The following is a 27,401-nucleotide window of genomic DNA, read 5'->3' as shown; positions in this document are numbered from 1 at the left end:
AAATATTACACAACAAAAATTTACATTTATTAAAAAAGAATACCCATAAAATATATAACATGACTACACTTACACCTCAATTATCTTAAATCAAATAGTAATACTCCAAGAAACGCGAGGATCAACATCTTTTTCTTCAGGAATCTACAGTAAATAATACAAAAAAACAATCAAGTGATTAAATAATTTAAAAAAAGAATACCTTCTCGAGTATTTTATCGTGACAAGCCAACCGAATCCGCTCTGGGGTCGCCGGAGAGTCTAATCTAAATATTTCCGACACTCCGTTATCTTTTCTGGCTGATTTAATCGCATCTTTTATAGCGAATACTACAGAACAGGATAGGAATAACGGAGGTTCACCTACAGCCTAAAAACAACAATGATAAAATTTTAAAAATATGACTTTTAATGATAAATTCTGGTCATCCGGGTTATCGTTATTATTGGCGCCCAGAATTAGTAAATATTATGCTTAAAATGTGCTTAGTAATCAATTAAACGATGTGTTTGTGTTGTGTACTCTTTTATAGTGTTTTTAGTGGAAAATTGTTAAAAGTAATAAATTGGATAAACGTCACTTATGACGGAATGTTTATGGCCCAAAAGATAGTGTTCTGAGTCATGATTAAATAAGGGAGAAGATAAAATCGGTTAAAAGAAGATTTTTACATCGACTTTTTGGATATTGCACTTTAGATTCCTCGGAAAACAATATACGAAAGAATTAATTTTTTATTCGCCTGGAAAAAAATACTTCCAGGCAGTTGAAAAAATTGTAAGGAAACATACTTTGATTGCCTAAACTCCAGCGAAATTAATTTAATATTGGTTCCAGGTAGTTTAATACATTTAAAAATAAAATACTTTAACTACCTACAGGCAGTTAATTTTTCCAACTATAGCTGCCTAAACTCAAGGAATGAAGTAATTTTTATATTTTCATAAAACTGCCTTAATTTTATTTTGCTTCAAGGCGCTCTTCTTTTAACTATGTTCTACATAAAAAAACTAGGGGCTTCTAAAGCTAAAAACTCTTATAATTTTCATAATTTTTGAGTTAATTTTTAAATTTTTGGTTTATAGTTGGATGGGCAGTGACCGCAGATAAAATAATAGACAAATCTGTTTTTTTTTTAATTTACAATCGACGATCATTATAAAATTAACTTATACTCCTCATTCAACTTCAACTGTTTAAAAAAATGCCTTAATTTAATTGTGCTTTTAAGCAGTTGAATAAATTTTAAAGAAAAATTGAGATTTTTCTTCCAGGAAATTGATTTTTTTAACTAAAATTGCCTAAAGAGAAGAAAAATTAATGTCTATTTTATTTTATTTAATTGCCTGGAAAAATGCTTTTATTTTATTTTAATTCCAAGCAGTAAAATATTTTTTATAAAATGATTCAACTGCTTGGCAGAAGCAGAAGACAAAGATGAACAAAAGAGCGATAAAAAATAATTTTTGATGACTATTTTAACCTAATTTTCACAAACAAAACACAAAAGAAAGAATTTATTTAAAAAAATCTGTTTTCATTTTAACCTCCTTAGGAAAAAAATGTAATGAAAAAATGAAAAATTAGGAATCAAGTATCAAGCAAAAAAAATGTTAAATTAAAACAAAAAATAGCAGAATACTTACACATTACATATAACGAAATATAACAAGCATTACTTTTCTGATGATTACAAAAAACATGGTAAAAACGTCGATTGTAAATAAAAAAAGCAGATTCATGTGTTCTTTTAATTCCAGTTTTTCAATAAACCAAAAGCAAAAAAAAACTATAACTCAAAAATTATGTGAATTAAAAGAGTTTCTAGGTTTAGAAGCTCCTAGTTTTTTAGGTGGAAGATAGTTGATTGGGGGCAGAGTGAGTTAAAAGAAGACAAAAAACTGCCTTTTTTTAAAATTTTTTTTCAATGTTTTGACTATATACCTAAATATCCTGAGGAAGTACAAATTATTTTATTCAAACTCTTACAGAATTTTGTAAGCTAAAAACTAGATTTTCGTAGTCTCTTAACCGTCATACGGAATACACGACAATACAGTTTATCATCCACAGGATTCATTAGATATTACTTAAATCGCAAAGGAGTAATTGTGACCTCAAAGTTATGTACCTTAGAAGAGTAAACAGCTCTGGGATTAGAAACCCCCTTTAAAATTGCCACATTAAATTCCCCAGGCACGTTTGACAACGCTGGAATTTTATAGTTGCCAGGACCTCTGGTTATTATAGAACCAGAAGGCGTGAAAAGTTCTTCTTCCATCGTATATAGCCCATAACCTTGCATGTACGCACCCTCTATTTGTCCTATGTCTATTGCAGGATTAAGACTTTCACCTAAGAAGAGTTGAAAACAATTCAAAGTTTTTTATTTAAATATGAAGACTCACCAATATCCATAACAATATCGGTCCTTATAACTTGATGGTCTCCAGTTAAAGTATCAATTTCCACCTCGGAACAGCCCACCCCATAAGTGAAATAGTTGTACATGTTGCCCTCCTTTTTCACCCAATCGTAGTCTATATCAGGCGTTGCATAAAAGCCTATAAGTAAATAGTATTATTAGTAAATCAAAAATCGGCATTAGTTGACAAACTTTTAATTGCACTGTTGCCATAATATGTTAATGAGAAAAAATGATTCTTATGAAAAGTGTTTCAATGTTACCAATTGACTCAATATTGAATTTATCGAAAAACCCAAAAATGAACTGCCTTGAAAAGGACATAAATAAGAAATATCTTTCCTAAGCAGTTGAAGAAGCAACAAAAATCCTTAAATGCCTAGAAAACGATAAAAATTAAAATATTTCTTGAGGATCATGATTTCACGCAGCACAGGTTTAACGATTTGCAATTGTACACAATGGTAGAGAGAATACATTTTAAAGTTAGCAAACATATTTGAAAGCATTTGTTTTAGACAACGGTAACTAAAAAATCGTCTATTCTAAATACTGCACGTAGATTTTTCATATTTTGCAGCCCATACAAAAATTTACTTCTTAGTAAAGCAGAATAGAGACCTTTAAATGTTTCGATGTTCGTAACTGACCTATAATTTCTTTCTCAACTAACCCCATAAATATCAATGAATTCAAATTATGTATCAATTAAAACATCAAAAGCACTGTCTACCCTATGTGATGCTGAAACTCGATATTATTTCTTCTTTATAAAAGGGATTAAAACATTGTGGTAAAATAAATCTGAAGTATTGTGGCAGTATTATTTAAAATAATCTTAAATCAAAATAAATTCGTAGATCTGGGACTATACATGTCAAATTTAATATTATTTTTGAAGTTTTATTAATATCGTTATTGGGTTTATAATGATTATGAATTTATACATAATAAGATTGTAACATTTCAAAAGGGGTTAGAAATGAAATTGCAATTAGATCATAGAGCTGATTATAAGTCCGATATAGTTTATTTAAATTGTCATAGATATCTTAATAATAAAATAAATGTAACCTTAGTTAACGCTTGGAATCCATTAAAAGTTGGAAGTATGCTTATCGGTCGCGAATTGCTTAATATTTATGGGTTGAACAATAATTTATTACGGGCATAATATTAGGTAGCAAGTTATAAAATGGAACAGCATAACATATGAGTACATGAAAACTAACTGAAATGTTTTACCTGTAGCTTGTAGACTGACTCTACTCATATGAGCGGCATTGACCCACTCTTCCCAAGTGCCACTAGGATTCGCTTCTTTAAACGGTTTCAACCTATTAATGATCTTCTGACAAGCGTTCTAAAAAAGAATATTCAGAACAATATCCTATTATGCCTTTTCTATTAAAATTTTTACCAATACAGCCCCACCGTTCCAATCAGAACCCAAACTAGCGGCCGTTTCGAACGTGTTCGGTACTATTCCGGTATTAGTGTAACTGGTGAATATTCGTTCCGCAGGTATTTCCAGAATTCTGAAAGAAGTTTGTTAAACAATTCAATTTCTTCAAAATTTATAATCTTAGGCACCTTGTGGCGATCTGTATCATTTTCGTGTACAGCCCCTGACCCATTTCCACTCCCCCATGGTGCAATAAGACGGAACCGTCGCTGTATACGTTCACCAAAGCCGCCCCTTGGTTCATAAAAACTTGCGGAATGCCGATTCCGTGTTTGTTTGGAATGATGGCTAGGCCTCGTTTTTTATAACGATTTTTCCTGATAAAATAAAAATAATAATTATTTTAAGAAAATAAAGTTTAAAATTAAAATGTCTGAGCTGCAAAAGGTTTTCCTTGCCAAGAGTTTATGAATAAACAGAATAATAATTTAAACAAAGTGGTTTTTTTGAAATAAAAAAGTCAAAACAACAATCTTAATTTGTTACTATCAAACTTATTACACTAACAGCGATAAAAAAATACTTACGCTATTCGAAATTTTAATGCTAAGGTAGAGTTAAATATCAAATTTTAAATGAAAATGCTCTGTGCGTTTAAAATAAATTCTTCAAGTGATGGCACCCTTATTCTTTATAGCGAAGTAAGCAAGGTATCGGGAATAGGATAGCGATGAAATGAAATTGCGACGTTTCGGTCATTTATTTGATCTTCTTAAGGTTACAAATTAACAATCTTTAAAATAGCCTGAAGAAAATGAAATAAATAATCTAAACATCGCAGAACCCATAATTACGTCCTCGGTTAAGGGAAATGCTATTAAATAAGGTCTTTTTTCAAATATGTATATTTTTCCAGTTGAAGAAATTAAAAGGAAACTTCAAATGTCTGGAGAAAGACAAAAATAAAGTTCTTAATTCTGGGAAGTTAAATAAGGAAAAGTAAAATTAACATTCAATTGTCAATATTTTATTTCAATTCCAAGGAATGAAAGGAACTAAAAGAAAACTTCAACTATGTAAAAAAAGACAAATTATATATTTTTCCTGGAAGAATACTAATAATGTAGATATCTCTTCGATACAGTTAAAATGTTAATAAGAAGATTTACGATTTTAATAAATGAAGCGTCACGTCAATTGCCTGGAAGAAATTTCTGCAAACAAAATGAAATAATTCCAGACCGTTGAAGAAATTAAAATAAAATTCCAAATGCCTAGAAGAAGATAAAAATAGTTTCTACTTCCACGAAGTGTAATAACGAGAAACAAAATCAACTTTCAACTGACAATATTTTATTTCAATTTCAAGCAATTGAAAGAATTGCATGGAAACTTTACCTACTTAAGAAAAAAAAATATATATTTTTTATGGAAGAATTGAGAATGAGAATATATTTTCCAGGAATTTAAAGAAATTCAAAGAAAACTTCAAATGCCTGGAAGAAGACAAAGATAAAGTTTCTACTTCTAATAAGTTGAACAACAAAAAACAAGATCAACTTTTAACTGTCAATATTTTATTTCAATTCCAAACAATTAAAGGATTTAAAAAAAAACTGCAACTACTTCAAAAAAAAGAAAAATTATATATTTTTCCCGCAAGAATTCAAAATGAAGATCTTTCTTACAGGCAGTTGAATTGCAAATAAAACAATCAGAGATTTCAATGGTTCAAATAAAATGTCACTCAAATTTCCTGGAAGAAATCTTTGTAATATAAATGAAACAATTCCAGGCAGTTGAAGAAATTCAAAAGAAACTTCAAATGCTTGGATTATATAATAATCTTGGAATTTCCAAGATTATTATATATGAAAAACCAAATCAACTGTCATTGTTTTATTTTAATTCCAAGCAATTGAAGGAATTAAAAGCCAACTTTAACTACCTAAAAAAGATAAATTGAAGTTTCATTTGCAAAATTCTACGCAACACCATGTAAGAAATTCCTACAATCCGTTGCAGACAATTAAGAGAAACAAATTACACGTTTTTCTTGCCTGAGAGAAGATAAAAGTTTTTATTTCTAAGAAGTTGAATAATGAAAAACAAAATCAACATTCAACTGTTAATATCTTATTTCAATTCCAAGCATTTGAAGGAATTAAAAGAAAACTTCAATTACCAAAAAAAAGCATATTCTATTTTTTTTTCTGTAAGAAATCAAAATAAAAATTTTTCTTCCAGGCAATTAAATTGCTAATAAGAAAATCCATGATTTAATGGCTTAAAATGAAATGTCATTTCAACTGCCTGGAAGAAATTCCTGCAATAGAAATGAAACAATTCTAGACAGTTGAAGAAATTCAAAGAAAACTTCAAATGCCTGTAGAAGACAAAAATAAAGTTTCTATTTCGAACAAGTTGAATAACGAAAAACAAGACCAACTTTCAACTGTCAATATTTTATTTATTTCATTTAATAATTATTTTATTAATAATTTATTTTTATTTTTTTATAATTCCAAAGAATTGATGGAATTAAATGGAAGATTTAACTAACTAAAAAAGATAAATTGAAGTTTTTTCTTTAAATTTCGCTGCAATTTCATGAAAGAAATTCCTACAATTTATTGCAGACAGATAAGTAAAACACATTGCACGTATTTCTTCCAGGGAATTGCAGGTATTAAAAGCAAACTTCAAATGCCTGGAAGAAAATAAAAGTTTTTATTTTCAAATAGGTAAATAACGAAAAACAAAATCAACTTTCAACTGTCAATATCTTATTTTAATTCCAAGCATTTGAAGGAATTAAAAGGCAACTTCAACTACCTAAAAAAAGGCATATAAGATATTTCTTCCAAGCAATTAAATTGCTAATAAGAAAATCCATGATTTCCATGGCCTAAAACGAAACCCCACTTCAACTGCCTGGAAAAAGACAAAAATAAAGTTTCTACCTCCAAGAAGTTGAATAACGAAAAACAAAATTGACTTTCAACTGTCAATATTTTATTTCAATTACAAACAATTGAAGGAAATTTCAACTACCCTCAAAAAGAAAAATTATATATACAGTCCAAATCATATATAGTCCATGATTCCAATGGCCTAAAATGAAATGCCACGCCAATTTTCTGGAAAGAATTCCTGCAATGGAAATAAAACAATTCTAGATGGTTGAAGAAATTCAAGGAAAATTTTAAATGCCTTGGGGAAGACAAAAATAGAGTTTTTACTTCCAAGAAGTTAAACAACGTATAACCAAATCAACTTTCCACTGCCAATATTTCAGTTGAATTTTTCTCAGTTAAATGGAAAATTTAAATGAATGTAAGAAACTTGAGAGATATATAAAATAATTCATCACTTCAACTGCCTGGAAGAAGCCTTCATTTTATTCCATTTGTAGACAGCTAAAGGAATTAATAGGCCCAACTGCCTAAACAGACACAAACGTTAATCCTTTTAAATATCACTAAAAATTTGTTGAATGAACTAAAAAAGCTTTTCGACAAATATTAGATCATCCATCTTTAATGCCATACAAACAGTTAGAAAATGTTGGAATTACAGCAATTTAAGAAGTTTGTAGTATCCATAAATTTTCCCCATAAGAGCATACTAAGCTCCATTTGCAAAAGTTTCCAGGCAATGTGTTCAACTGCCTGGAAAGGAACAAAATTATTTTTTCCTTCCAGGCAGTCTAACTGCAATAAAAAAAAGCCTGGGAAAAAGCACTTAAACTCATACAAAACTGCCTGGAAAAACCCAAAAATAAATTAATTTAACACCGACCTGTTAAACTCTGCAACTTTCCTCCTTCGTTCCTGATAATTAGCCATTTTCATGCACTGCTTCCAGCAATCCACTAAAGTGCAATTTTCCAACTTCTGACCGTAGTAAGTGACATCCCCCTCCTGAAATTCACGCTTACCATACCATACAACTTCCACCACCCAAAAAAAAACACTTACCTTATATAAATTAATTTCGCTAATTTCAGCCAAATCTTTTCCCAAATAATTGGCGATATCATCAACGATACAAGTAGTGGCATAACCGATTTGAGGAGCCCCGAAACCCCTCATAGCCGTATTGGATTGTATGTTGGTTTTACATAAAAATCCTTTACCACGAATGGTTTGGATGTTAAAAGCGTTTTCTAGGTGGGTCAGAGAACGTTCCAAAACCTAAAAAGTGGTTTTTTCGTTAATATTAGGGCATCTTGAAGTGGTACAAGGCTTACAAAGTAAGAGAAATCAATAGAGTAGCCAGCATTGACGTAAATAACATAGTCTACAGCCAGGATCTTGCCGGAATCCTCGAAAGCCACTTTGTACCTTATGAAGAAAGGGTTTCTTCCTCCGTGCATCACCATATCTTCGTTTCTGTCTAACATAAGCCTATAATAGAGAGGTAAATAAAAGCAAGCGTAAGATACTTGAATATATAAGGAAAAATAATCAGAATAAAAGTGTAAATAAGAACAGAATATGCAAGGATACTGTGAGTTGTAGTGAAGTTACCCGAAACCTTTTATTGTATGCAAATAGCATATACTAGGTAAGATGTCAAAAGCATGAAAAAAAAACCTTTTTTTTTACGTGCAGTATGTAAAAAGCTGACCCAATCTCATTTTTGCAATGATTATTTGGATGAAATAATATACAATAAAAAGGCCAGTGTCGAGCTAGTGCCATTAAAAAATAAAAAAAACTTCCTTGACTGTGAATGAGGTTAAGCAAAAAATCAAAGACTTTCGGAATATCATCTATAGACTATCCTGTGAATCCTCTTAATTTCACCATTTTAAATGATATAACGAGGAAATCACAACACAGAGCAGTAAGATTCACAGCAACACAGTTTTGGAAGAACCCTTCTTATTTATAAGTACTCTAACAGGGGTTGAATAAATATGTTAAGTATCAATATGCAAAGTTAAATTGGTGTCAAAAGTCATTCCAAGATCTCTAATTTTAATGCATAGTAGAAGGATTATAACATTTAATGTCTGATCAATACTAAATGGTACCACGTATCTGGTAAATATCCGAATTGCAGATGATCTTGATCCTGGTAATTTTTCCAGGATGTTGCTAATTTTTGATTTCTTTAATCGTCTGTAACTAAACCAAATTAAGCTATTTTTTCTAGGGAGTTTAATGAAAATGAAAAATTTGTTAATTTTAGTTAAGTTTGGAAAATTGAGGTTGAAAAAGTCATTTTTATTCGATGTTCAACTGCCTGGAAGAAATGTTTTTATTTTATCTTTTTCCAGACACCTAAACTTATTTTTTTTAAATAAAGCCATAAAACAATTAGTTCATGTGCCTGAAAAAAATCAAATGAACTTTATGAAATTGTTACTTAATATTTCTAACTAATAACTTCGAAAACAATTTTCAGGGTAATACCTAGCAATATTTATGAGTATGGAACCTGTAAGGACGTAGGGCATGAATTCCAATTATAAAATTGCAAATGTTTCCCTTCTAAATAAAATAGAAACGAACTTGTTCAGTTTTCTTAAATTTTACAACAATTTGAATCAAGTAGTTCATTCTTCATTCTATATCAAATTTTCATTAAACTTTAAACTTTAACTCAATTTCGCTTGGCTCACTATGTAGAAACAGTTAGTTAAAGTATAATATATTTATATTTATATTTTTATATTTCTATTCAAATGCATCCAAAAGAATGTTTTGAGACCTTATAAAAAGGTGCGCGTCCAACATACTGAGCCAGTTCGATGAAACCCATTATCAGAAGAAGTAAATCGCTAAACCGCATCGTTCACGTATCTGGTACCACCCGCTACAATCCCGTGTTTATGGAATAAACCTCATTTCGTACTGAGAAAAAGCAGGCCAGCTAATGCGAGTGAAAAACTGTAATCGAGAGAAAACCAGGTAAGGTCTCACAACCATTAATTGTCAAAAATCAATAAATACAGTCCACTTTTCTCAACAGTGAGATTTTGATACAGTACTTTCTTCGCAAAATAAAATCAAATAGACCGAACTTATGCGCACAAATTTGAAAATCCCTTTTTATTATTGAATAAAACTGTAAAATTCAACTTCTACAGGCTGTCAATTAAGTTATGGTGAAGGCTCGAGGATAAAATTTTAACACAGTACAATCGTAAATCCCAATTATAAAAACGTGAATTTCCCTATTGTAAGTAAAATAAAAACGAAATTATGAGAAAATTTACAGACTCTCTTTTATTATTGAAAAAAGTGTAAAAGTCAACTTTGATAGACTGTGAATCACGCTATGGCGAAGGCACCGGGCTAGAATTTGATGTTTTGATTTGCGATTTTGAATGATACTCAAAATCGCAACTCTATAGAGCTTATTGTAAGGAAAATAATATGTAACCAATGTCTCGAGCAACCTTTTCTACAATTTTCGATCAGCAAAATTTATTTTTGTACCAACCTTAAAAGGACAGATGTGATATTTGTGTCTTTTGAAACGAAAATTATTTCGCAAGAAGAGTACCATTGTCACCTTATTAAAAAAAAAACTTAACCTTAAACGAAGCACAGCAAGAAAAGACTAATGACAAAGAATCCCATAATGAAGTTTTTGCTGTGGACTTGCAATCTGTGTTACCTTGCTCAATGTCAAACGTGAGCTCCTTTTATTATAAAACCAAACCTATCGTACATAATTTTACGATTTACAATTTAATGCGTCAACAAGGTGAGTGCTTTTTGTGCAATGAAACAGAAGGTAGGGTAACAGCTAATGAGTTTGCAACAAAAATAGTGAATTTTCTAAAAAGAAAAATTGAAGCCTGTTCTAATGACAAAAAAACGGGCATATTCTTTATGGCGATAGCTGTGCAGCTCAAAGCAAATTGTGTGTTGGCAAATGCCATTTTTAACTTAGCAATTGAAAAAGACGTAACCTTAATACAAAAATAACTGCAAAAGGGTCACAATCATGCATTCAACGATAGAGAATGAATATAAAATCCAGTTATGATTTGCAAAAAAAAAATGTTAAAAAAATTCTTATAATGTAGAGTATTTGTCACGGGATTTCCTTAAGAATGTAGAGGAGAACATAAGTTTTATTGCATACATACGACCTGGAAAAAGAGTAGGAGATCCTTAAGTAGTTGACTTAAAAGCAATTAAGTACACTAGGGAAAACATGTTTTTTAAATTAAAGCATTTAGAATTGGAATGAAGAACTTTTCCAGTTAGATTGCCTGCAAACCTCAAATGCGTAGGCTTCGATAACTTGCCACTATTGTACAAAGCCAGACTCACCATAAAAGAGGAAAAATTTTAACATTTGCAGCAGCTAAAAAAAGTTTACCTCATGACTACCATGCATTTTATAAACAACTACCTCATAAAAAGTCCTGTACATTTTGTAAGCTTTTAGTTTCAAGTTTTGCTAAGAATTTAATTTTCTATCGAAAAAATTAGTTCACAAACTGCGGGCACCTCAACTAACTTAACTAACACTCATTTAAACAAATTTCCTTTTAACCAATATTACTAATAACCACATTATTTAGTTTTTTAGCTCTTTTGCAAAATTTTGCTAAATGGAGTTACGCACTTCGCGAATTGCAATGCGAAAAAAACAAATATTAAAAAAAATAAAAAATAAATAAAACATTATACGACAAACAATATTCGTATGCAATATATATTCGATAAACAATAATAACGGGTGACCCAATAAATGTTTCGAAACGCTTTTCAAAAACTGTGTCTCAGAAACTCTTCAATTTATTATATAAATTAATATTTAAACTAATTTCTCATTTAGTAATAACATAGAAATGAAATTATGAGCAAATTTGAAAAATCTCTTTTATTATTGGAAAAAGTATAAAAGTTAAATTTGAAAGGCTCTCAATCATGTTATGGCAACGGCACGGGGTTACAAATTTTATATTACGTAAAGGCAAGCATTTCAATTGCAAAAATGTCAACCTTCTTCAGTATGAGACGAATAGAAACGAAGTAAAATAGAAACGAAATTATCCGCAAATTTTAAAAACTTTACTGAAAAAAGTGTAAAAGCCAACTTTGACAGGCTGTAAATCACATTATGGCGAAGGCACCTGGTTACAAATTTAATATGACCTAAAGGCACGACTGCCAATTATAAAAATGTCAGTTTTCTCAATATTATGAACAAATTTAAACACCCCTTTACTACTAATAATACTACCCTACTACTTAATCAGGTAAAGGCGCGGGGATATAATTTTAACACATTGAAGACCAGTTAACGCATGAAGTTTTTAAGAACGCAATTAGTTTTAACCTCATGAAGGCTAGTTATAAAAATGTAAAGTTGACTTGCCCAGTATGAGGCCAATACAAACGAAATTATCAGCAGCTTTCAAAGTCGAAAACAAATTCCACACATGACTTTTACAGGCTGTCAATCACGCTATGGTGAAGGCGCAGGAATAAAATTTAAACCTAGTACAGGCATGAATCCGCATTACAAAAATGTGCATTTCCCTCTTCTAAGTTAAATAAAAACAAAATTATAAGTAAATTTGAAAACCCCTTTTTATTATTGAAAAAAGTACAAAAGTCAAATTTGAAAGGCGGTCAATCACATTATGGCGAAGGCACCGGATTAAAATTTAATATGATGTAAAGGCACGCCTACCAATTGTAAAAATGTTAATGAGGCGAACAAAAACGAAATTCTGCCCAGATTTGAAGAATTGGAAAGAAATTTTAACACACAGTACAGGCATGAATCTGAATTATAAAAATGCAAATTTTTCTTTTCTAAGTAAAATAGAACCAAAATCATCAGCAATTTTAAAAATTCTCTTTTACTATTGAAAAAACTGTAAAACTCAACTTCTAATAATTGTCAATTAAGTTATGGTGAAGGCGCGAAGACAAAATCCTAAAACACAATACAAGCGTGAATTATAACAATGTAAACTTTCCTTTTCTAAGTAAGATAGGAACGAAATTATCAGCAAATTTAAAAATCCCGTTTAATTATTAAAAAAAGTGTGAATATCAAGTTTGACAAGCTGTCAATTACGTTATGGCGAAGGTGCCGGGTTACAAATTTATTATGACATAAAGGCACACGTACTTATTATAAAAATGTCAACTTTTCCCGTTTGAGTAGAACAGAAACAAAATGTGACTTTCACAGAGTGTCAATCACGTTGTGATAAAGGCGCGGAGATAGAATTTTAATACACAGTACAGGCATGAATCCCAATTATAAAAATGTTAATTTTTCTCTTTTAAGGAAAATAGAAACGGAATTGTGAGCAAATTTGAAAACCCTCTTTTATTATTGAAAAAACTGTAAAACTCAACTTCTACGGGCTGTCAATTACGTTATGGTAAAGGCGCTACAATAAAATTTTAATACACAGTACATGCATGCATTCGAATAATAAAAACGTAAATTCCTTTTTCTAAGTAAAATAGAAACAAAATTAGGAGCAAATTGGAAAACTCCCCTTTATTATTGAAAAAAGTGTAAAAGACAACCTTAATCTGCTGTTAATCACGTTATGGTGAAGGCACTACGTTACAAATATTGTTTGATGTAAAAACACGCATACTAATTGTAAAATGTTAATTTCTCCAGTCTGAGGAAAATAGAAATAAAATTATAAAGAGATTTAATAAACTACCAAAAAAATTCAACACAAGACTTTCACAGACTGTCAATTACGTTATGGTGAAGACGCGGGGATAAAATATTTTAACACACATTGCAGGCATGGATCCCAATTATAAAAATGTATTTATATTTGAGATCTATGTACAATATTATGAAAAACATTGGTAATCTTAAAACCTTGACTTACCTGACGGGTCGATTGAATTTCTTAGCAGCCAAGGCGACCGGCAAAGATGTCATAGTGGCCTTCCACTCTTTCCCCCCAAAACCTCCCCCGAGCCGTTTCACCTTCACGTTTATCTTATTCTGGGACACCTCCAAGATTTCCGCGACCGTTTTCTGGACTTCGGTGGGATGCTGCGACGACGCGTAAATATCCAGTTCGTTATCCTCCTTAAGCGGTACCGCTATAAAACTGTGAGTCTCCAGGTAAAAGTGTTTTTGCCCTCCAATATAACATTCACCCTAAAACGACCCATTAAAATAGGACATTTAATCTCGAACAGGATTTACCTCAATAACGTTTTCAGCTTCAGAAAAAACCTTGTCCACATCGCCCTTTTCGAGTTTAAGATTGAACTCGTCTGGGAAAAACGACTGGTTTTTTATGGCGTCCTCAATGGTGATTATAACTGGAGTCAAGTCCTCGTATTCAATCTGAAAAATGCCTCTTTGAGGTTAAGTTATTGAATATTTCTGAAGAAATTCTAGTTCTACCTTCACTAACTTTGCTGCTTCTTGTGCGGTGGCTTGATCGATCGCCACTAGAGCAGCAACAATTTGACCCTGGCTGCTCACTTCTGAAGAATAAAACACTTTTTCGTCTTTTATGTAAGTGCCTATGCGGTTCCTATTTTTTGGTAAATCGTCTGCGGTTAAAGTGCCAAAAACACCTTTTATACATAAAGCTTTAGTGAAGTCGATCGATACGATCTAAAAGCAGCTTAAATACTTTTCTGGGAGTAAATCTTATCGTGAAGGTTACCTTAGCACGGGATCTTGTGCTAAACACTAGCCCCAAATACAATTCGTCTTCAAAGTGAGGCATGTCGTCCACATAAATCGCTTCCCCAGTGGCTTGTTTGTAGGCCGAAAGGTGCACTATAGGCTGTTGTAAGGTGTCTATAACCTTGTCGGTTGAAGGATGTATCTAAGAAGTTAGTTTTAAATAGCTTTATGCAACTCGTTTGCTTAAAATTTGTTTTCTTAAATCATCAATTCTACTTCAGGTAGCTGATGGATATATAATTTTTCTTCCAGGCAGGTAAAGACAATCTTAAGTGTTCAACGTAATCAAACATAGCTGCCTGAATGACTATAAGGAAAAACTCACTTTGACTGCACTTTGAATTATAAATATTGAGATCCAGAAAGTGAAAAAGTTCACCATCTAAGAATTCACTTGGAACAACACAATTTCCAGCAAAGAGAATTAGAAACGACATTCATTGAACTTCAGACCAAATCCTACTGTGTATCATTTAATGCCTCAATAAGCTCTTAGCTGTGTTTTTGAAATCTGTCTAATGAAGAAAATAATAATCGAGTATTCAAATCCTACTGTGTGTCTTAACTTAATGAAACCGCAATTGAAGTCAACTGCTTAGAATGGAAATTTCCATAAAATCATTAGTATTACTTCAGGTAGGTTATGGAAATATTGTTTTTCTTCCAGGCTGTTGAAGACTCTTAAGTGTTCAACGTAACCAAACACGACTGCTTAAAAGACTATAAGAAAAAACTCACTTCTACTGCACTTTGAATTGTGAATATTGAGATCCAGGAAGTGAATTAGAAATGAAATCCATTGAATTTCAGACCAAATCCTACTGTGTTTCATTTAATGCATCAATAAGCTCTTAGCTGTTTTTTTGAAATCTGTCTAGTGCCGAAAATAACAATCAAGAACTAAAATTCTACAGTGTGTCTTAACTGAATGAAACCTCAATTGAACTCAACTGATTAGAAGGGAAATTTCCTTAAAATCATTAGTATTACTTCAGGTAAGTTATGGAAATATTGTTTTTCTTCCAGGCAGTTAAAGACTCTTGTGTTCAACGTAACCAAACCCAACTGCTTAAAAGATCATAAGGAAAAACTCATTTCTACTGCACTTTGAATTGTGAATATTGAAATCCAGGAAGTGAATTAGAAACGAAATCCATTGAATTTCAGACCAAATCTTACTGTGTATCATTTAACGCATCGATAGGCTCTTAGCTGTTTTTTTGAAATCTGTCTAATGCAGAAAATAATAATCAAGAACTAAAATTATACAGTGTGTCTTAACTCAATGAAACCCCAATTGAACTTAACTGCTTAGAAGGGAAATTTCCTTAAAATCATTAGTATTACTTCAGGTAAGTTATGGAAATATTGTTTTTCTTCCAGGCAGTTAAAGACTCTTGTGTTCAACGTAACCAAACCCAACTGCTTAAAAGACTTTAAGGAAAAACTCACTTCTACTGCACTTTGAAATAAAAATGTTGAGATCCAGAAAGTAAATAACTTCACCATCTAAAAAATCACTTTTAATGAAGCACTCATAATCAGCAATGACATAACCAACCAAACAAACGTTCGTATACCAATAGTTTAACTAATAAAAATTACTCATTATCGTCACATCATCATCTATTACCTGCATGCTATCAGCATGTAACACATTCTTAGAATATTATTTTTTCAACATAGGCTTATAATATGGGCACATTATTGACTTTCTGAGGTCTTATAGTGATTAAGACTAGTGATTTAAGATGTTTCTATTCAGATTATGGTTATTGTATTGAAAGAGGAATGCTAGTGATAATGATTATAAGATACACCGCAAAAATGGAGTTGAAATTGGAATTTTGGATTTTTCCCTTTTAAAAAAATCTTGTTGCTGACCATTGCATTAATGTTGCTTAGAAAAATAATGAAACGCTTATTTCATGGATTTTTAAAAAAATGTACAACAAGAAGACAAAATGCTCATATCTCAAGAACCAAGAAAGTTACATTCATGACAATTGATATTCATATGACATGATTGAATTCATATGAACATGACTATGGGAATGATTACTACTGAAAAACAGGGTTAATAAGGATTATCTGTTAGATGAAGAATTTTTGCAAATTCTGGTTTTATGCTGTCTTAAGGGTTCATCACTCATACGTATATTTATAAATTATTCAAAGGGAAATTCAGCAAGAGCTTTCCAAGCAAATGAATGCATGCTTTTATTACTTTTTTTTTAAATTCAACCGTCACAATTCAAAGTCCTGAAGAGGAGAGTATTAAGTATCTTCAATCTTATTTCAGGTAATTTTTGTTTCTTTTTAGTTTCTCTAGGAGTCTGGAAGAAAATGATCACATATTTTGATTTAATCTGATTCCATATGATTTTTCCAAGGTTTTGTAAATTTATTTCACTACCCAAAAACTGGCAAATGTATTGACTTTACTTGATACTATAGGGTAAAGTAAATAAATGATTTCTAGACAGTTAAAGGGCAAATAAAAAAAGACTTTTCAAGATTTTTTCAACTCTCATTAAGCCCTAAACTTAAAAAAAATTTATTGATTTTGTATTCTTATTCGACTGAAAAAAATAGGTAAATTTTGTTTTACTTCCAGGCAGTTGAAAACATTAAAAACTTTTTGAAATACTACCTGGAAAATGACAAAATAAAGATATTTTTCCAAACAAGTGAAAGGCAAATAGAAAAACACATTTAATGCCTTTTTTGATACTTCTGCACAATGATAAAATAAAGATTTTTTCCAGGCAATTGAAAAGTAAATAGAAAACCACCTTTTATTAATTTTTCAACCTGAATTGCCTTGAATTTGAAGATGAATTGATCTTTAGTGCCAATACAACAGTGTGATTTTGTTTTTTTTTCAAGAAGTTAAAGAATACACATCCTGGAAGAAAATAAGGTAAATACATTTTTTCCGTAGGTAGAGGACTAGCAAATATAAAAAAAAAACTTGAAACTGCCTGAAAGAGATTAAATAATGACTTCAGTTGTATAAACTACAACAAAATGAAAAAAGTCATTCCAGGCAGTTTTTCCAAGATTTTTTTAAGATCTTTAACTACCTGGATAAGTGGCAAATATATTCGCTATATTCGAGTCTTTTCAGGTTTTTTTTCACTTCTTTAGCAGTCTGTCAAAAAGACATAAATAAGAATATTTCTTCCAGGCACTTGAATACTAATAGAAACATTACTTTTCTAAACTTCAATGACCTAAATTAAACTAAAATTTACTTTTAACGACTAAAATATTATTGACTAAAACACTTTTTACGACGTGTAAAGTGCCTAAAAATAATTGATTTTTAATTCCATTACAACTGGCTGCAAAAGGCTTCATTATTTTATCACTGGAAAACTGCCTGGAAGTAAATATATTTTTCCATAGAAAGTAAATAATTACTTTAGTTGCTTAAACTACCCCAAAATGATGAAACTATTGACAGTTGAAGAAATAAACATACTGGAAAAAGATTAAATAAAGGTACATTTTTTATAGCAAATAATAAAAAAAAAACTTAAAACTGACTAGAAAAAAATCAATGACGCCAATTACCTAAAATACACCAAAAAAAAAAGAGAAACTATTGATTTTCATTTAATTTCCTGGCAAAAATGCCTAAATTTTTGCCTGCCTTATCGTCGTTTTTATCTTCATTCATAAAAAACCCTTAAATACTCCATCTCCATCTTCTACTTAACAGAATAATTCTACACTTCTAATTATTACCAACCAATTGTTACATTAACAAACAAATAAATCAAAGCTGATTTTTCGCCTAAAAATGTGCCCTCACTAAAAACATCAATTCTTACCTGAAAATATTGCGAACTCTTGTATTCCTTCCGACAATTCAGCTCCAAGGCTGCATCTCGCTCCTGCCTATTCAGTTTAAACCCGGACACCTCCGAGCTTATAGCCAAGAACGCCCTTAGTTTCAAAATAAATTATATGATAATAATTTAGCATAATTGGTATTAAGTACTTACCTAAAAAACAAACTTAGGACCAGACTCTGTCTGTATCTTACCATACCGCCTGGTGCTCCTGCTTCAAGTTGAAACTCACTCGCGAGACTCTCCAGACCCAAGTTTAAAGTTTCTCTGCACCATTCTAAGCCGCGAAGCTTAATTTCGGTCTGTGGGGCGCAAACTGTTTTAAATGACATACCTCCCACCCCAAAACGTATATTTTTAATAATATTATCATCCAGGATCACATTTAAAGCCAGATTAACTATAGCGATATCATCTTCCTTCCTTTTGGCTTGTTTATAGACTTTTACAAACTGATTTTTTGTGGTAAAAGGGAGGTGAATAGCTAAAAGAACCTCCGACGGATCTAAGCAACTTTTTCGATAACCTTTAAAGAAATTCTCATCAAAAGGGATCAGTTTGGTGCCTTTTTGGGAATGACTGGACACTTCCAATTGAACATGAGAGGCCAGGAGGATTGGGATTATGTCGCTTATCGGGGATCCAGTCATGATGTTACCCCCTATTGCTCCTACTGATCTAATTTGCTTGCCTAAGGAAATTTTTTAGTGAATAGAAAGTGTTTATTTGATTAAAAGTTTTACCTGCGAACCAGTGAAACATCTCAATTAATCCTCGGAAAATCCTTGTTTTATATTCAGGGTGTTTCTGTATTTGGTGTTTTAGATAAGCGTCTATGTTATTTATAGTAGCTGAAGCTCCTACTTTTAGACCTGGATAAGAAAGCCCGAAGTTTAGGGTATATTTGGTCTGGATCTTATTTTTACTTTAATATAAGATGTTCATGCAATCGCGAGAAACGTAAAATTAAGATTCCAGTAATGTTATCGATGGGGACAAACTAGTAATTAAAAATGGTAATTAAAGTGATACTTTTCCAGACAGATGAATGAATCTTTTTTATTAGTGCAATAAGTCAACTGCCTGGAAAAATCAATTTCTTTTCAAAGAATTCAGAAAATCAAAAAAAAAATCATCTTAAGGATCCTTGAAAAAAGTGTTTAGTCATAGAAGGGTTTAATTTAGATATACGTTAGATTTACTTTATTCCAGGGAGTGGAAGAGTGAATAACTCCAACTATCTGGAAAAGTGCATTTCTTCTCCAATAACACAGAAGATATCAAATTTAATTTTTATGTTTGTATAAAGTAAATGAGAAATTTCAACTGCCTGGAATAGTAAGTATAATTTTTCTACCCGAAACAATTTGAGGGAAATATCTGTCCTAAAAAGTATAAATTTTTTCTCGTAAGCGACGTTTACCCTTAACCAATCCTCAGGAATCCCTCTATTTTGTTATAAAAAAAAAGTATTTTAGATAGCTCCTAAGTCGCACCCAAGAATGTCTGCTTACTTTAAATTTGGTGCCTATTTGACAAAATTAACTCTGATTCATAAAGTTTTTGAAATATAAAAACAGTTGATAGATGACAAATGACTCGCGGGTCGGTCTATGTTACATCGCACAAGAGGTCTAATATCCCCAAATTTACATAACATTACGTTACAGGTACATATCTGTGCTAGCTGGGTTTAATCCGCCTCTATTTGATTAGATTATTTTCCACCATTTAATGTAATGAGGGCATTTTAATATAACATTTAGAACTCACTCTTTAAAATGGCGTAAAAATAATAAATCAGTTAGAGTTGATTAGACAAGTTTAAGATGATAGATACTTGATTTTTCTCAAGCTTTCATTATAGGTTAAAACGAGTTTTGCTCTTTTAATTCGATTCACTTAAACTTATAAGTTAAAAGATATAAGCTAAAGGATAATGTGAATTTTGGAATGAGACCCCTCAAATATAATACCTTTCTCAGTTTCCACAATTTCACTGAGCTCATCCACATGACTGGGGTGAACAATAACCGGATAATACATATTTTTGAATTTAGTTTCGACCCCTACTTCGCTATTTCCCACCACAATCTTAGCTTCTGGATATTCTTGCTTTAGTTCCAAGAGCTTCTTCAATGATGTTGGTCTATGCCAAGTTACTTTTGGACCTGAAATAAGTCAATATGATAAGGGTGATAATATTTTCAACATGTACCTATTAACCTTCTATTTTTAGATACTGCAAGTCATATGAATCATTTAGCTTAAGTTCTGGAGGGAAAATCGGCTCTTGGGACGCATGGTACGGTGTAAACTCTTCACTTTTAAATAGCCTTTCGTCTACTTCAAAGGCATTATTCGCTCGATCACTGCCTAATTCATTACTTACCCCGTTGGGAACTTTATACAGGGAAGCCACTTCTTCATGTGAATTCTGATTCCAATTTCCACTTAACTTGCAACATTTATCGCCCATGGCACAAGTGCCATTTTGAGTTAGTGCCCAATTTTCTGTAAAAGTTTTATAACCCTCTATAATGGGTCTATATCCAGTGCATCTGCACAAATTTCCCTGAAAAGCCTCCTCAAGATCCTCCATTTTCGGTTTCGGATTTTGCCTGAGGAGAGTGTACATCGACATGACGAAACCTGGCGTGCAAAATCCACATTGTGATCCGTGAGCTTTGGCAATCCGTTCTTGTACGGGATGAAGTTTGGTTTTCGTCGATCCTATTCCTTCTACAGTAGTGACTGCTAGGCCATGCATTGAACATACTGGAGCTAAACAGGCGTTTACTGGAATGTGTCTGTATGGGGTTTTGTTAAAGAAAATTGTAGATGATAATGTATTAATTGTTGTATGTGTGGGGTAAAAAGGATACATTTCTTTGCACTGCTTTCTCTCGTACTTGGAAACCATGACGGTGCAAGCACCACAACCACCTTCGCCACATCCCAGTTTTGTTCCACACAGTTTAACTGAAAGATTTTGCTAAGGAAATTGTTTTTGTTTTTTAAAAGGAAATGTATGTAATCACATTAATTTTATTCGCTGGTAAAAGGAGATTTACTCCAAGCAATTGCCAAATTTAAGTTAGATAAATGTTTAATATAAAGAAAACACTTTTATGCAGAAATTTATTTTAGGTCACCATTAGAGGCTTTAGGATCGCAAGTTAGACACAAATTAACTTCTATTAATTAAAGTCATTTTATGTCTGGAGTTTTCCCAGAGTGCTTAAAAAGAGCAATTATTGTTCCTCTTTACAAGGGTGGCGATCGCGACTGTCCTTCTAACTTTAGACCTATAGCGTTATTGCCTACTTTAGCCAAGATAGTGGAACGGCTCGTTAAGGTGAGGATGGTTTTATTTTTAAATAGGTTTGGCCTATTGAGTTTTTAGCAGTTTTGCTTTGGTGAGTCTGTGAGCACAAATGATGCTATCTTTAGCTTTCTAAAGCACTTGTACAACCGACTGAGTGTTGGTGAAGTTGCAGCAGCGGTATTCTGTGACTTGTCCAAGGCATTGAGTCACAGAGTGCTGCTGATGAAACTGGAGCTCTATGGTTTCAGAGGAACTGCCCTTGAGTGGTTTCGTTCCTACTTATCAAATCGTGTCCAGGCTGTCAAATTTAATGGTGGTATCTCTAAGGAACTTAATATAAATGTGGGTGTTCCGCAAGGATCAGTACGTGGTCCTTTACTTTTTCTCATTTATGTGAAAGATTTGCCACAACTGCAGGTAACTGGCAAATTTACATTGTTTGCCGATGATACCACCATCCTCTGGCACGACTCTGATGTTTCTCAAATGGAGGCCAATATACGTGCAGATTTGTTAAAAATAAAAGACTGGTGTGATGCAAATTTTTTGACATTTAATGTTTCCAAAACAAATATCCTTAATTTTAAATGTAATACAAATGATATATGTTTAAATAATGAAGCCATCATTATGCCACCGTTCAGTAAATTTTTGGGTCTTTCCATAGACAAGTTCCTTAAATTTGAAGACCATATTATGAATGTATGTAGAAAAGTCTCATCAGGCTGCTACGCCCTAAGGGTTAGCAGTGCCACTAGTCCAACTAGTGCCACCAGTCTTAATTTCTCCATCGCCAGATCTGCATACTTCGCGATTATCGGGTCGCACCTTCGATATGGAATTTGCTTTTGGGGTTCATGTTCAAATTCACTTTTTAGTTCAGTGTTTGTACTCCAGAAAAGAGCCATTAGATATCTATTTGAGTCCAAGCCTCGTGACTCATGTCGCCCGCTTTTTGTCAAAGTCATAATATTTTAACCCTGTGTTGTATTTTTATTTTGGAAACAGTTTGCTTAGTTTTTAGAAAATATAAACAGAACTCCACTTAGGAAGCCACTATAATACGCGACAAAATTATTTGTTGAGGCTACTCATTCCTCATTTTGAACTTGTCCGTAGCTCTATCATATATGGAGGTAGAAAGCTGTTTAATAAACTTCCACTAGAAATAAGACGACTTAAGACTGAAAAAAGCCTATGTACAAGGACGAAAACATTTCTTGCTAGTAAAGCGTAAGTACTATAGTTTAGGTGAATTTTTTAATGATTAGCATTTAAGTCTTTTTCAAAGTTTTATATAATTTTATTTTATTTTAAATTAGTTTCTCGTTTTTATTCCTTTAATGTATAGTCTATTGGCTTTGTCTACAACTTCTATGTTTATATTGACAATAAAGCATTTTTGAGTTTGAGTTTAAAAATGTATAAAATATGGAATCAAATAAAGCCATATTTCATATTCTGCTACCGCTGAATTTAGTTGTTTGCAATACAGAGGTTTTTTCAGTAACTACGAGACCTAAAAACCTTAAAAAAGGAGCATGAACTGATGAGGCACCGGTAATATTTGTTAAAAAATGCGCATCTAATCATACTTTCTTTTTTCTTAAAATATTTAAGCAATCGGTTGAGTTTGGTAAATTTACAAAGGTCTGGAAGGAAGCTATATATCGTCCTACCCATTTTCAAATCAGGGGTTTTTAAAAGAACCATTTACAAGGATATTTTTTCTCTACTCAAAAACGCGTATGCAAATTGTGTTTTCTGGGAGATTTATTGATACGAATCTGATTTCTTATATACGAGCCCTGTCTCAGTGAAGTTGGCTCCACCCCCAAAACATGATATTTCTGCATTTAAGTTGAATGGTGCGTTTATGCGCTTCGATAAAATAAATGATAATATTTTACATTGCTAAGAAGCCGATTTTGACATTTAAATCAACTTTGTTATTAAAAAAGTATTAACAAATCCAGGTGTACAGCTCGATGTAATATTAAATTGTAAAAATCAACGGGATCTTCTGCTCAAAAACCCAGAATTGGAAGCCGACCACGATATTGCAAGACCAACTTAAGAGCCTTGAAATGGATTATCAAGGGAACTGGGCATGATAATTATAATGAATTAAAAATATTGTGTTATTAATTAGATAACCACAAAAGAGTTTTCAAGAGCAAATTGTCACTGAGCTGCCCAAAAATTGGGATGTAAAACTTACAAGGTAGGCTCCATTTTTTTTTTATTATTAGTTTTTAATTAATTTTTTTAGGAAAAAGAAAAACTCTTACTAACAAAGATTCAGCAGAAAACAGACTAGCGTGGGCTAAAGAACACAAATTACGGTCTTCGAACCAATGGAACTTCATTATTTGGAGTGATGAAGCCAGGTCTGAAGTATGCGTGAGTGATAATAGGAATCGCGCTATAAAAACTAAAGAATGAGTATCTTAAAAAAAAGTTAAGTTTCTGGTTTTTGTTATGAAGGGCCATGTCAGCAAGTCAAGTAAGAAACTTACACTTTGTCGAAGGTATAATGAAGGCTGAGAAGTACAATAATGAACTTCAAAATACCCCAAATGTTAGAAAACATTATTTCAGCTTTAACATGGACGTCGAGTAGTCCAGACCTATCGTCGATTGAAACCTTGTGGCATCTCATGCCGAAACAGCTTAGATCGAATCCCGCAAGAACCGTTCCAGAATTACAAATCTCCAAGAAATTTGGAACAGTTTTTCACCAGATGACTGCCAAACATTAATTGACATTAGTAGACCCTATGCCAAGACGTATAAAAGCAGTAATCACTCGAAAAGTCGATGTAACGACGTGCTGATTTGCTGCTATTTGGTTTCGTTGATTTTTATTATTAATTATACCTTTTAAATTTTTTCAAGATATTTTTTCTCTGTTACAAAATATGTCGTATTTTAGGCTAATATTAAATGAAAATATCGAATATTATCAAAAGTACATTTTAGTTTTTAATGCATTTCGGCTAATATGACAAATTTCATAAACAAACGTAGTTTTAATAGTTGGGCCAACTTCACCGAGACAGAGCTCGTACAGTACATTCTGGATAACATGAACAAGTAGATTCTGTTTACACGGACTTTAATAAAAATTTCGATAAAATTGATCAATTTTTGCTTGCGAAAAAATAATCTGATTTCGGTGTTTGTAGATTTTGATTAAATGAACACAGGTGGTCTCGTTGGGTGGATTAGAATCACTGAGGTTTATTCCAACTTTCGGAGCACTTCAAGGCACAAATCGTGGACCTTTGTTATTTATTATTTATATAAATAACATAAGTAGTAGTTTTAAGAATTGTTATTATTTGCTGTATGCTGATTATTTAAAAGTGTATAAGAATATATGTAATCTTACTGTCTTATTGCTTAAAAATCATGTGTCATTAAAATCAAAAAAATGTTGCGTTATTATAATAAACATAGAATATACCAAACATGTTTAATGACATTGAATTTAAACTGCACCGTTTCGAAAATCAACGAATCATTATATGGGAATAATATTGTTAAATAACATAGTTAATGCAAATATCGATTGTATGCTTATTATCAATAATACCAATTATTGCACAAGTAATTTTAAGAAATCCTAGTGAATTTAAAAGAAACACATAAAGCTCCATTAATGGATTTATATTTAGAATAGGTATCGGAGTTATCGATTGCCTGCTGTTATACAATTTAATTAAAGACTAATTTTGTTTTATAACTTGCTTGTGCTACTTAATTTTTTATTTAGTTTAACGATTAATGTCTCTTTTATAAAAAAAAAAGGAACTGTTCTTTGGCAGCATCCTGAGGAAACAAACTTCATTTCTTCTTGTCTTCAAAAATCATTTTTTAATAAAAACCAATATAAATTAATGTTTCTTGTCATAATTATAACTTTGGGATAAAAAATTTATAACGAAATAACTAATAAATAAATATTATATTACAGCATGTCCTAATTTTCAAATAAACTATGACACTGCTCTAAAAAATCTGCATAAAATCTGTTTTTGTATTCAACTAAAAAACTAAAAAATAAAAAATCTGTGGGGAAGATAAGATTCTTTTTAATAAATCTTAGTTTAGAAACCCGAATCTCCTCAAATGACTTAAGAAATGCTAAACTAAAGCCCATCTACAAGAAACAGGATGCAAGACAAATTAAAAATTATAGATCCATTGCTTTCTTAAATAACTTTAGCTTAATATTTGAAAAGACTTTATATGAAAGATTATAATAAATTACTTCGAGACAGGAAATTTACTCTGTAATGTTCAAAATGGGTTTAGAAAAATTAAATCAGCCATTAGGGCAATATATTAACTTTTGCGTAAAATTTTAAACTTCTTGTACTTTGCTGCTGATAAAGAAGTTGGAAAGTATTTGATGAAAGTGAAAGATTCCGTTCAATTTGCGGATACCGTATATCTGACTTTTTCAGCAGAAACTGATAAGGTTATAACCCAGAAAATTCAGTCAGGATCGAACAATATTTATTACTAACATTCATAAATCTCTGTTGATAACATTTAATTACAAAAAAACGCGGCCGTCAACGACTTATAAATCAAACAACAAAGAACTTGAAATTTTAGATTGTGTAACTTTTCTGAGAATTAAAGTAGATTATAGGTTGGATTGGGCACATCATATTAACTCCCTGGATGGTAAATTAGCTTCCTACTACAATGCATAATTTGAAAAAATTAAGAGCAATTTTACTCTTCTTTTGAAATAATAATAATTTAATTAAAGAATATTTATCAGATGGTAATTTACTTAGATGTTTTATTATTTGAACACAACTCTTTTACCTATTATATAATGAGTTTTTAAATCTTTTATGTTAGGTAAAAACATTTTTAGGATTTTTTACATACCTACATATATTTATTTAGTTGTATGACTTATTATGATCATGTCAACTAGGTATATTTATAATTTTTAGGACAAATAAGTAAAGATTTTTGATTTTGTAATATAATTATTCATCAGAAGCAATGTAATTTTTTTAAGTTAAAATAGTTATTTTTTACTGCCTATATTAAAAAGGATACGTTTATTTCTCAAGTAATACAATAAAGTCCATTCTGGATTAACATTGCTATCTTCAATCTAAAATTTTCAAAATGATTTGGAGGAAGTTACTTTAAAAATTATGTTTGCTTTAAACTTACCTTCTTGCCATTAACAAAAAACACCAGAACGTTTGAGATGTTTCCGTTTTTCATTGTTACACATTCGTCAGTTCTTTTACCCATCACAGATTATAGTGTATTGCTCAATGAGCTTTAATGCAAATAACTGACCACTTGAGCAATAATGAATAAATATAACGGCGATAAGGGAAAATATTTACATATAAAGACGTAAATAAACATAAATTTTACGTTTTTAATAAATAGGCTTAACTTAAACAGATAACATAGGGTGATTTAAAGGAAGGGAACCAAGCATTTTTTAAGATACCTCTGCAATGGTCTTTTATGGCAGAACTATTGGCTATTTATCAGGCTTTTATTTTAATCTCTATGCATTAATTCATGGAGAATAACATTTTTTAAATCATTAAAGACAATCAATCTTATACATATTATAGCCTTATTTCTTATCAAGTTCATTAAGTACACAAAGGTTATCAAGACACTTTTTAGGTCTATATACTCTAATTGATAATTTC

The 27,401-nt window shown here is 31.4% G+C and overlaps 1 protein-coding gene across 1 annotated transcript; it reads right to left on the bottom strand.

Annotated features, from left to right (window-relative positions):
• Nucleotides 1-5: 5 nt before the first annotated feature.
• On the bottom strand, nucleotides 6-27,329 carry LOC126742065 (xanthine dehydrogenase-like). Its single transcript, XM_050448596.1, has 22 exons — nucleotides 26,899-27,329; nucleotides 26,779-26,836; nucleotides 21,248-21,344; nucleotides 20,589-21,172; nucleotides 20,339-20,533; nucleotides 19,106-19,234; nucleotides 18,516-19,053; nucleotides 18,342-18,456; nucleotides 14,480-14,644; nucleotides 14,212-14,427; nucleotides 14,008-14,151; nucleotides 13,682-13,959; nucleotides 8,084-8,240; nucleotides 7,812-8,027; nucleotides 7,633-7,754; nucleotides 4,020-4,208; nucleotides 3,847-3,964; nucleotides 3,672-3,789; nucleotides 2,410-2,565; nucleotides 2,133-2,356; nucleotides 203-370; nucleotides 6-144 (listed from the first exon to the last, which is right to left on the bottom strand). Exons 1-22 carry the CDS (start codon nucleotides 26,980-26,982, stop codon nucleotides 91-93), a joined length of 4,125 nt encoding a protein of 1,374 aa, XP_050304553.1. The 5' UTR covers nucleotides 26,983-27,329; the 3' UTR covers nucleotides 6-90.
• Between the last annotated feature and the right edge of the window lie 72 nt (nucleotides 27,330-27,401).

This window comes from Anthonomus grandis, chromosome 11 (genome assembly GCF_022605725.1).
Source record: "Anthonomus grandis grandis chromosome 11, icAntGran1.3, whole genome shotgun sequence".
NCBI classification, from domain to species: domain Eukaryota; kingdom Metazoa; phylum Arthropoda; class Insecta; order Coleoptera; family Curculionidae; genus Anthonomus; species Anthonomus grandis.
This window is presented reverse-complemented; position numbering and strand designations above follow the sequence as displayed.